A 12,112-nucleotide genomic window follows, 5' to 3' on the forward strand; every position below is an offset into this window, starting at 1 on the left:
AGTGAGCCGAGATTACATAAGTAAAATCCTAAAAATTATTCCTGGCACCAAGAAATTGCTCTATAAATATGAATCACTTTCATTATTGCCTATGAGGACAAGGTAAGGGAAGTCCCTGAATGGAGATGATTCCATGAAGCAGAGAACCAAAGATTGAGCCTCGGAGAAGAGCTCTAGTAAGGGAGAAAACAGTGAAGGAGCTGGGAGTTGGGAAGCAAGGGCGGAGGGTGTCTTCGAGGCAAGGTGGAAAGGGTTTGCAGAGGAAGGGGACAGTGATTATACCACAGAAGCCACAGAGGACAAGAGGAGCTCTGCAGCAGGGCTTCTCTAGCAGGGTGCATTTCCACCCAGGGGACACTTGGCAATGGCAGGAGACATTGCTTGTTCTCACAACTGGGTATGGGAGTGCTGCTGCATCTAGTGGGTAGAGGCCAGAGATGCTCCTAATATCCTACAAGGCACAGAACAGCCTCCCACAACAAAGAATTATCCAGCCTGAAAATGTCCACAGTGCTGAGGTTGGGAAACCCTATTCTAGAGCCAACAGGCTGTGAAGTTTGACTCATGGTTCCATCACCAATAGCTGCATGACCTTGGTGAGTTCCTTAGCTGCTCTGTGCCTTGGATTCATGGTAGGTTTTCCTTGTTAGGTTTAAATGAGTGAAGTTATACAGAGGGCCTGAAGTCTCATGGTATTTTACTAGAGCCTCATTGTGTTTTAGTTATAATTAGAAACTGGGTAAGGTAAGGACACAGAAGAAGCCATCTGATCTGGGGGCTTCACACTTAGAAGTGACCTCGGAGCGATTATATTGGGGTGGAAAGGGGCTAACAGCCAGGTGCAGAGGGCACATTGGAATTGGGGCCAGAAGGCACAGACTGCCTTGTCTATCAGGCATAGCAATGGACAGAGGAAGGGGAATGACTAGTTATGGCTGCAAGGCCAAGTGCAGGGGACTTATTTCTCATCTCTGTCTGTCTGTCTATCTATCTATTTATCTATCTATCTATCTACTATTTTCTATCGCCTATTGATCGATCGATTGATCATTTCTCATCTGTCTACCATCTATCATCTGTCTACTTATTTATATATCTATTTATGCATATGTACCAACCAAAAGTTTTAGTAAATGCACAAACTGCGATATAATGAAAATGGAAATTTTCAAAAGAAGAGAAATCACCTGCCACCTGACTACATTAACAAATGAGTGGTTTCCATCTCTCCCTCCAGGCCTATCATTTTTACAGTGCTTTAGTCATAAAACAGATCCTCTTTTCTATTGTTTTATATCACATGAAATTGTACCGTAAGCATTTTCCATGATGTGACTTCATTGTTACATTTTCCATTTTTTTCCAGAATGAAGATAACCTCATTGTTTTTTTTCCTGATTGTAAAAATGCTCTGTGCTCTTTTTTTTTTTTTTTTTTTAACAATGCAGGCAGTACCAAAAAGTATGAAGAAGAATGTAATAGTTCCCATTTCCCATCTCACTCTTTAAGGCTAGCATTTTTGTGAACACCCATTCAAACAAATCTCCACGCATTTTTTTATCAGTTTGTTGACTTACTCCTTCTTTTATGTAAATATGAACATGATTTAACTGCCAGTCCATTTGGAACCTTGAAGTGAAGGTTTTTTTATTGTTGGGGTTTGCTATGGTCTGAATGTGTGTCTCCCCAAAATTTATGTTGAATACTAACCCCCAATGTGATTAGGAGGTGGGGCCATTAGGAGGTGATTAGGTCATGAGGTCATCAGCCCTAATGAATGGGATTTGTGACCTTCAAAAGGGACCCCAGAGAGCTGCCTTGCCCCTTCTGCCATGTAAGGACACAGTGAGGAGCCAGGAAGGGGGCCTCACCAGAGACCAAATGTGCTGGTGCCTCGATATGGGACTTCCCAGCCTCCAGAATGTGAGAAATGAATTTCTGTTGTTTCTAAGTCACCCAGTCCATAGTGTTTTGTTCTAGCAGCCCAAACAGACTAAGTCAGGGTTGTTGTTTTAGGAAGTGGGGAATGGGGCCACGCATGGGTGTGTGCCAGAACAAAGGAAGCCAGCAAGTCCTGAAAGATACTAGAAAAGAGAATAGTGGGCACGTGCAGTGTGTTAGTTTCCTGAGGCTGCTATAACAAAGCACCACAGGTTGAGTGGCTTAAATAACAGAAATTCATTCTCCCACCATTATGGGGACCAGACGTCTGAAATCAAGACTCCTATGCCATGCTCCCTCTGAAGGCTCCAGGGGAGGATCCTTCCTTGCCACTCCCTAGTTCCTGAAGGTCACCAGCAATCCTTGAAATTCCCTGTATTATAGACACATCACTCCAATCTCTGACTCCCTCATCGCATGGCATTCTCTTCCCCTGTGTGTGTCTGTTTCCGAATTTCCCTCTTCTCCTAAAGACATCAGTCATTGGGTTAGGGTTCACTCTCCTCCAGTATGGCCTCATCTGAACTTGATTATATCTGCAAAGGCGCTATTTTCCAAATAAGGTCACAGTCACAAGTACCAGTGCTTAGGACCTCGACATATCTTCTTGGGGACAACAGTTCAACCCATAACATGTGGGGTTCCCAGGGTGACCAGGAGGAAGAGGATAGAGCAAGGACAGAGTTTCAAGGACTTAGTCTCTGAAATGACAGGGAAGGAAGAGACCAGGATAAAGATACCAGGATTGTGAGGCTGAACCAAGAGACAAGAAAGCTTCTTTCCTCCAGCAACTCGTGTCTGTGTTTTCTTAACCTCCTAGCACTTTACAAAGAGGGCCCCCCGGATTCAACAGAGAGCCGGGCTGTCCATAAACCCCACTGGGCCCCTTCCCCACCGGTATGCATCTGGCAGCTGCCATGGGGGCCCCACAGGCCTCCCTCCTGCATCCTGTTGTCTGCTCCTCACCAGATTCTTGGTTGGCTGCCACCTAATTTCTTTTTGGCCTGGGCTAATTTCTTGCAGTCCTCAGGCTGGCAGGAAGCATCACTAATTCCCAAAGTCCTTCCATATGGGCGATTCAAACCCCTCCATCTGCAAAGCATGCACATTTCCTCGGCTTTATCCTTGCAGAATAGCGGTACCCTAAGTCTGCAGGAGCATGGAGCTTGTTTCAATGTTTTGAATTCCCCCTCCTCGTTCGCTGGTTTACTCAGTTCCCTTTGTCCCCTTCCCCCAGATTTGATACCCAAGGTTGAATTTTCCAAGGTGGAGTGTTATGAAGAGTGTGGAGGCAATTAAGAGAAAACGTGAAGTCTCTCTGCCAGTTGACATGGACGTCAGAAAGTCTGGAACCTTCCCAGGCCTGGCTGGAATCAGCTCTGGGTGTGATGGGTCTCAGCATGTGAACAAAATCAGCATGAACATCACCCTTTGCCAACTTGGCTCTTGGGGACCAGGGGACAGTTATGAAATAGTGGTCAAGTGACTGAGAATAATGAGGCTTCTGCTCATTAACTTAGGTCCCAGGCAAAGTCCAGCCAAGAGCTGTTCTTGCCACCACAGACCTCTACATATTTGAGAGAATTATTACACTTCTCCAATGGTTAAGAGTCACTTTACCTCTGGCCTCCCACTTTTTGACGCTGCCGGAGCATTCAGTAATCCCCCTGTGACACGTCACCTGTCCCATCTTTACCGTTAATTATTTCTTGTTCTTGATTTCCTCTCAAGTGCCAACAGCCACTTCTGAGAGAGACGGGATCAGGAACCCAAATATTATAGCTCATATTAAGGTTAAAGGTGAAATAACAAGAAAACCCAGCTACAACCTGCGGCCAGGATGTGCCAGTTTGTGTGAGATTAAAGGAGACCTTACCCAGGCACGAGAGACCCAGGTCTTGGGTTCAGTGGGGCTCTACGGCGGGAAGAGAAGGAAGGGGCTTGAAGGGTTGGGGAATTTTTCTTTTTTCTTTCTTTCTTTTTTTTTTTTTTTTTGAGACAGATTCTTGCTCTGTTGTCCAGGCAGTAGTGCAGTGGCACCATCTCGGCTCACTGCAACCTCTGCCTTGCTGGTTCAAGCAATTCTCGTGCCCCAGCCTCCTGAGTAGCTGGGATTACAGATGTGTGCCACTATGCCCAGCTAATTTTTGTTTTGTATTTTTTGTAGAGATGGGTTTTTGCCATGTTGGCCAGGCTGGTCTTGAACTCCTGGCCTCAAGTGATCTGCCCACCTTGGCCTCCCAAAGTGCTGGGATTACAAGCATGAGCCACTGCATTTGGCTGACTCATCTAATGTTGACAGGTGTCTTGCCTCCCTCCTTATCTCTGTTCCCAGCTGGTACTTCTACTACAAATGGGATTTCTTCACGTAACAGGAAAATAGGCTACCATCAGCCCAGCTTACATTACTTCAGTGTAGCTGGCCACTCCTGTCTTCCAGAGCTCAGATACAACACACCCGAGAATGTTCTCACAGGCCCATTTTACATCAGGGGTTCCGTCCTTAGACCAGTTACAGCCCAGGAAAATGTGGTTCTCTGATCAGAGAGGATTCCCCCATGGGCTCTGTTTCTAGAAAAAGGAGGAGTGCTGGGTACAGAGCAGATAAAACCAGCACAGTCCACTACACCCCCAACCACGAGGGCACATTCACTCAGTCGCAGGTGCTTCCCCCCTGCCTGGAACACTCTCCAAACCCAACCCACTTGACAAACCTCAGCTTTTAAGACCAAGGCTTCCAGCACACACTCGCTCACACTCATCCCTTAACAGAGTTGAATCCATCCTTTGGACCACCTTAGCCCCTTGTACATGCCTCAATTATTTCACTCACTCACTCACCCACTCCCTCCCTCCTTTGTTAATTTAACAAATGCTGGCCGGGCATGGTGTCCCACGTCTATAATCCCAGCACTTTGGGAGGCTGAGGTGGGCAGATCACCTGAGGTCAGGAGTTTGAAACTAGCCTGTCCAAAATGGCAAAACCTTGCCTCTACTAAGAATACAAAAATTAGCCAGGTGCAGGGGCACGTGCCTGTAATCCCAGCTACTTGGGAGGCTGAGACAGGAGAATTGCCTGAACCTGGGAGGCGGAGATTGCAGTGAGCCAAGATCGCACCATTGCACACCAGCCTGGACAATATGGACAATAGAGCCAGACTCTGTCTCTCAAAAAAAAAAAAAAAAAAGTGCTTAGGGCACGTTGCACCCAACTTCTCTTGGGTTGTGAGTTTCTTAAAAGCAGGAATCATCCCTGTCATCTTGGGATCTTCAACCTTTGCCAGAGTGCTTGGCCCACTGCCGAGGCTCAGTAACTACTGGATGTCACAACCTTAAATGTTGGGGTGACTGCAGGACTTGCCCACCCCCTGGCCAGATGGAGAAAGTGGGGTGCTGGGTACAGAGGGAGGAACTGAATGCCACAGGTTGCCCAGCTCAAGTCAGTAATTTCTCTGTAGTCATTGCAAATCCGTCATACCCTAGACTTTAAAGAAGGACTCTATGCCTTCTGTAGCAGTGAATGGCAGAATTCACACTATAACACATGCCTGGTTTGGCCTGATATATTGTGCTTAGGAAGTGCTTATTTTTCACATATTAGATCTGAGACTCATAAGAGGTCATGGTGGCCAACTTGAATTCCTTGGGGTTATGAATTTCTTCGTGGTGTTACTTGTTACCTTGTAAGGCAACCCCATAGTTATAAGGGGCTACTTGCTGTCTCCTGGCTACTTTGTCTATCTGTCTAGTTTTCTTCTCTAGGATCACAGGGAAAGTGATACCTCCCCTTTCCAGTGGCCATTTCACATCATATTCATTCATTTATTCGTGTGTTCATATATGCATTCATTCATGCAGTCATTTATTTAAAAACAGTTTTGAGGCCTATTTTGTCCAAGACAGTCAAGTCCTCTGTTCCCATTGAGCTGACATCTTTAGAGAAGAGAACTAGACAGTTAAGCAGCTAATCAAACAAACTGGAGAAATAAAATTGTCACAGAGCCATGAATAAAGAAAATAGGGCAAAATGAGGGTGGGGCAAATTTTGATAGAGTAGGCAGAACGGTGGCTTTGAGGATGAGGCACCTACAATGCAGTGTGGGAGAAGAGCATCTAGGGAATTGAAGGAAGGGAAGGTGGTCAATGTGGCTTGCGTGGCAGTGAGGGAGGGGAGAAAGATAGAAAATGAGGATGGAAGGCTGGGCAGGGTGGTTCGTGCCTGTAATTCCAACACTTTGGGAACCTGAGGCAGGAGGATCACTTAAGTTCAGAAGTTCAAGACCGGTCTAGGTAACAGCAAAATCTCATCTCTACAAAAAAAAAAAAAAAAAAAAAAAAAAAAAAAAAAAAAAAAATTAGCTGGATGTGGTGGTGCACACTCACAGTCCCAGCTACTTGGGAGGCTGACGTGGGGGGATCACTTGAGCCCAGGAGTTTGAGGCTGCAGTGAGTGTGATGACACCACTGCACTCCAGCCTGGGCAACAGAGTGAGACCTTGTCTCTAAAAAAATAATAATTTTTTAAAAATAAAATAAAATAAATGAGGATGGAGTGGCAGGCAGGGGCCAACCCATGTGGGACCTTGTAGCCACGATAAGGCACTAGGGATCTCTTGTCAGAAAGAGAGAAGCCTTTTGAGGGTTTGAAGCAGGGGAGTGATGTATAATTTTGTAAGAGCACTTTGAATGTGGGATCTTGAGGTTGATTTCCAAATCCGTAAAGACAATGAGGAGCTTCCCGCTACTTTTATTTTGAGAAATCAGAAAGGTTCTGATTTAGAGGTGAGTTTTGGAAGCCCTGGAGAGAGAGCACCATAATATCTGGAGCCAAAGTCGGGGATCCCACAACAAGCCACGGGATTCTCCTCTTGGAAGGTGGTCTTGAAAGGGCATCCTCTTTTTCTAGATAGCCAGGTTTGGTGTTTTTTGTTTTTCCCATGTCCCTCTTATGAATTCCCAGCAATGCGGAAAAAAAATTGGAGGCAGGCCAGCAGGAGACCTTTTATTATTTCCTCATGGAGAAGGATGGGGTTATCCTTAGTAAGACACCACGTTCGCTGCCACTGTTGTCTGTGATGGAATCCAAGCTGCCAGGGAGGAGTGGATGTCTCATTGTCAGAACCAGGGCCATGGACAATGTATTTATGTGTTGTTTTTTAAGATGCACATCCATTAAAAAAAAAAAACAGACAAACAAGCATCTGGTAAAAACATTGCCACACATGATAGATAAAGGACAGTATCCTTAATACACAGAACTCACCTCAATAGGAAACCAGAGGCCCTATTTTGTTTTGAATGGAAAAGGATGTGAACAGACTTACAGAAAAGAAAATGCAGATGGTTAATAAAAAGTGTTTAATTTCACTGGAATCAGAGAAATGCAAAGTAAAACAATAGCAGGATACAGGGTGTCTTTTGGGGGGAATTCTGTTGTCAAATTGAAAAAAATATTTTTCAAAAACTGCAGTGCTGGTGAGGCTGTAATGAGATGGACATTCTCATAAACAATTTGTGAGATGTACCTTAAAGAGGGGACTTTTTTTGGGTATCTTAAAAAAGCTTATACCCTTTAATCCATTAATCCCACTTCTTAGGATCTATTTTATGAAAATAATTTAAAATAATGGCACTAATTTTTATGTAAAATACTGGAAATATCCTATATGATAATAGTAGATGATTGATTGACTTAATTATGATATATCATTTAGTGAACTATTGTGTAGAAATTAAAAATTATATTTTGGAAGATATTTTTGGTAGTAGAGAAAAATATTTACACTATACTATTATGTGGAAAACATTAAAATCAATTAATAGGAAGTATGGAGCAATTATGAATGTGAATGCATATTATATACATTGAAATTGATCATTGGATCAAAAATGTATATACAAAGATTGTTAGGAGTTTCCTCTGTGTAGTAAAATCATGGGTACTTTGTTTACTTCTTTGTACATGCCAAGGAATTTTTGTTTTGTTATACACAAGGAATGTGTATTACTTTTAAAATCAGATAAAAGTAGCAAATGGTTATAAGTGCTCCCTATTGCCCCAGCCTGGGCAACATAGCCAGACCCTGTCTCTACAAAATAGAAAGCAATAAGTGCTCCTTACTGCCTGTCAGAGACATACCCACACTCTCCCTTCATTCCTTCTTCCATCACTCTGTTGCTGTGATTCCAAGATTCTAACCCTAACCCTAACCACAGAGTGATACGAATACTGTCGTACTCTTTTGAATGTCAGCCTCATTCCTACAGTGAGACTGGTTTTTTTGTGTGACTTAAAAGTAAGGAATCCAAAAATAGTTTGATCTTTGGTGGTATGAATCAACCAATGTGTGAATCCTCCTGGGGCCCTGTGATGGAGTCAAAAGCATGTGGACTTGGAGCCAGATGACCTGAGTTCAAATGCGGCTCTCCTGCTCCCGAGCTTTGTGATTGGGAAAGTTCATAATTTCCCTGGGCTGCAGTGTTCCCATCTATAAAATGGGGAGATGGTCCAGACCTTTACCCAAGTCTGTTTGTGAGCACTTACCAGGATCCTATCTCTAGAGGGACCTAGCAAATAGCCTGGCATGGACTTGGCCATCAAATCCATACTCTTGCTGCTTTCCAGAGGTTGCTACTTAAAAAAAAAAAAAAAAAAAAGCCAAGACGTGTTGGTGGATTTGAGATCTGCAGAAACAAGAGCCCAAGCCGTGAGGCTACACAGACCCGGCCCTGCTGCCTCTCTGCAGCATATCTTTTTGAACAAGTGATTTAGTCTTCCTGAGCCTCAGGGTACTCGTTTGTGAAATGGGAATTGATGACGATACTCACCTCCTAGGGCGGTTGTCCTCACCATAGATAATACATACATTCAGTAGAGTGTGTGGTACCTTGCAGAATCTCAGTTGATTCACTAAGTTATTTGATATGTTTTTTTCTGGTTGCAAATGAAATAGATGTTCAATGTAGGGAATTTAGGAAAGAGCCTCTGTGAGAAAGAGAGAAAGAGAGAACATATATAGTGTTTCCAGCCCTTTGACTTTACAGTGGACTAGCTGTGCCTTTGCATCTAACCGCCCTCATCCCCCACCCGCTCCTCCTTCTGAACTAAGCTGCCACCCTGCAAGTCAGTGTTATCATCCCCAGCAAACTGTGGCCGGACGCCATGGTGTTTCATCAATGCCCCGGTGTGGTAACCTGCTGTTGGCTCTCTCAGCAGATCCTTCAAGCCAGACTTCATCCTGGTCCGCCAGCACGCCTACAGCATGGCCCTGGGGGAAGACTACCGCAGCCTGGTCATCGGCCTGCAGTATGGAGGGCTGCCTGCTGTCAACTCTCTCTACTCCGTCTACAACTTCTGCAGCAAGCCCTGGGTGGTAGGTGACAGGGCAGGCTGACCTGGAGGGATATGGGAGGCAGTGGGTGGCTTCCCACTCTGTGACAAGCCCACTCCCCAGCATGGAGGCCTCAGTAGTGAAAATTCTTATTTAAGCAACTGAACCAAACTTGGATCCTAGGGCTGTTGTTGGAATTATTGCCTAATAATTATATTAATGTTATATTTTATATATTATTATGGTAAATATTTATAGGCCGGGCACAGTGGCTCATGCCTGTAATCCCAGCACATTGGGAGGCCAAGGCAGGCGGATCACCTGAGGTTGGTAGTTCGAGACCAGCCTGACTGACATGGAGAAACCCCGTCGCTACTAAAAATACAAAATTAGCCAGGTGTGGTGGCACATGCCTGTAATCCCACCGTAATCCCAGCTACTCGGGAGGCTGAGGCAGGAGAATAGCTTGAACCTGGGAGGCGGAGGTTGTGGTGAGCCGAGATTGTGCCGTTGCACTCCAGCCTGAGCAGCAACAGCGAAACTCCGTCTAAAAAAAAAATTTATAGAAATACATATATGTTAATATATACATATTATATATTATACATGTTACATGTAATATATGATATATATTACATATATAGTGATCTTTGTAATATATAATATATAATACAGTGACATAATATATACTATTAAGAATATATAATAAAACATGTTATTATATAACAACATATGATATGGTATTATGTTATAATATTAGTCATAAAGATGCGCCATATTGTTTTATGAACATTCTATCATTATTGTTGTTAACAGCAGACCCCATTTATTGAGCACTTACTATGTCCCAGAAAACTATGCTACCCAGCACTCATACTGTCGCTCTCGTGTGAAGTGAGTGTCAACCCTTCATTTTACAGAGACGGAAGCTCAGCTTCAGGCCAGTTAAGGAACTTGCTCAGTGAGTGGTGAGGCCAAAATTTAAGCCATCTCTCCCCAACACCCAACATTTAATTTCTCTTCTTTTATTCCTTATTTTCAGTCATTCATTTGATTTATTTGAGTTTCCATCCAAATGTTGCCTGTAAGAAAGACTTCTTAAAATACCACTCCTCGGCCCAGAGTGGTGACTCACACCTGTAATCCCAGTACTTTGGGAGGCCGAGGCAGGCGGATCATGAGATCAAGAGATCGAGACCATGCTGGCCAACATGGTGAAACCCCGTCTCTACTAAAAACACAAGAATTAGCTGGGCGTGGTGGCGTCCACCTGTAGTCCCAGCTACTCAGGAGTCTGAGGCAGGAGAATCGCTTGAACCCGGGAGGTGGAGGTTGCAGAGAGCCGAGATCGCGCCACTGCACTCCAGCCTGGTGACAGAGCGAGACTCTGTCTCAAAGAAAAAATACCACTCCTGCACTCGCTCAAGTACTCTCAAATCCCTTACCCTGTTTTATTTTTTTCCTAGATACTTATCTCCACCTAGAATGATAAATTTATCCATTCATTTGTGCATTATCTGTCTCCCTGATTAGAAGTTATTTGTTCATGTAACAAATACTTCTTTTTTTTATTATTATACTTTAGGTTTTAGGGTACATGTGCACAATGTGCAGGTTTGTTACATATGTGTCCATGTGCCCTGTTGTTTAATTGCGGCACTATTCACAATAGCGAAGAGTTGGAACCAACCCAAATGTCCAACAAATACTTCTTGGGCACTTACTGTGTTCCAGGTGCTGTCGTAAGTCCTAGAAACATAGCAGTGAACAAATCAGACAAAAATCCCTGCCCTGTGGATCTTACATTCTAGTGAGCAGGGGCATGTGTGGTGCTTTAATACTTATGCCAAATATGCAATATGTCCTATGATCAGTGGCAAGGGGGAAGATCAAGGACAGAAAGAGGATAGGTAATGTGGAGGCTTAGGGTATGTAGAATGTGCTCTGTGAAGCTCATAGCTGTCTGGTCTGTGGTTTGCTATCTCTCTGTGTGATCACCTGGTGGTGTAGGGTGGTGGTGTAGGGTGGTAGTTGAGAGTGTGAGCTCTGAAAGCAGATTCCTAGGTCCAGGCTTCTCCACTTATGAGCTGTGTTACTTGAGCAACCCCCTTAACCTCTTTGAACTTAGCTTCCTTATTTGGAAAGTGGTGATAGTAATAGAGCCTTCCTGGTAGGGTTGGTTATGATTTAATAGATGAAAATGCTTAGAATGTGGCTGGCAGAAAGTACACACTCAATAAGTGGTAAAAATTTTCATTGCCTTAGATACCTGGAACAAGTTCCATGTAGAGTTGGAACACTCAGTACTTACTGAATGGCTACATGCATTAATTTAATAGGTATGATAGAATTTACCACTATTGTCATGGCCCTGGTCTCCTTCTCATTCTGCCCTAACTGGGCTTTTTGGCCAATGGCATCCAAGATTTTTGAGTGCCACTGTTAGGAATGGGTCCTAGATGGTGTTAGCCCTTCCCCACCTTTTACCACAGTTATCACGATAGTAGCAACCACAACTCATCAGCACTAACCGTGTGCTATCCTGAGCCCTTAACGTGCATATTGTGTTTAATTCTCAGCACCCTTATGAGTAGGAATTGCTAATATCTCCATCTTACAGATGAGGAAACTGAGGCTCACATAGTTAGTAGTAAGTGGTAGAGCTAGGCCTCTTCAAAACTCATGTGCTTACCTGTGGAATCACTCTCCCTTTCTGGACTCCAATTTCCTTGTCTGCAAAGTGTCCCACACACACACATATCATTTTCCATATTTCCGAGTTCTCCTAAACCCTCCAAGTTGACTCCCTGTTGTGCTGCTTCTGAAGGCTATACCCCAAG

At 44.0% G+C, this 12,112-nt stretch overlaps 1 protein-coding gene across 5 annotated transcripts in view; it reads left to right on the plus strand.

The window, feature by feature from the left end:
• The window catches only part of SYN3 (synapsin III), a 566,138-nt gene that overhangs the window by 181,894 nt on the left and 372,132 nt on the right, over positions 1-12,112 (plus strand). For 4 of the 5 annotated variants that reach the window (XR_010117171.1, XM_055254454.2, XM_055254453.2 and 1 more), the window contains exon 5: positions 9,155-9,314. Coding sequence is in view for 4 of the 5 variants with exons in the window: in XM_055254454.2 (XP_055110429.2) it covers positions 9,155-9,314 (160 nt within the window). In the remaining variant the exon portion in view is untranslated. The remainder of the gene's footprint in view (positions 1-9,154; positions 9,315-12,112) is intronic. The other variant, XM_055254458.2, reaches the window with a different exon arrangement.

The sequence above is a fragment of the Symphalangus syndactylus genome, chromosome 18, assembly GCF_028878055.3.
Source record: "Symphalangus syndactylus isolate Jambi chromosome 18, NHGRI_mSymSyn1-v2.1_pri, whole genome shotgun sequence".
In the NCBI taxonomy this organism is placed as follows: Eukaryota; Metazoa; Chordata; class Mammalia; order Primates; family Hylobatidae; genus Symphalangus; species Symphalangus syndactylus.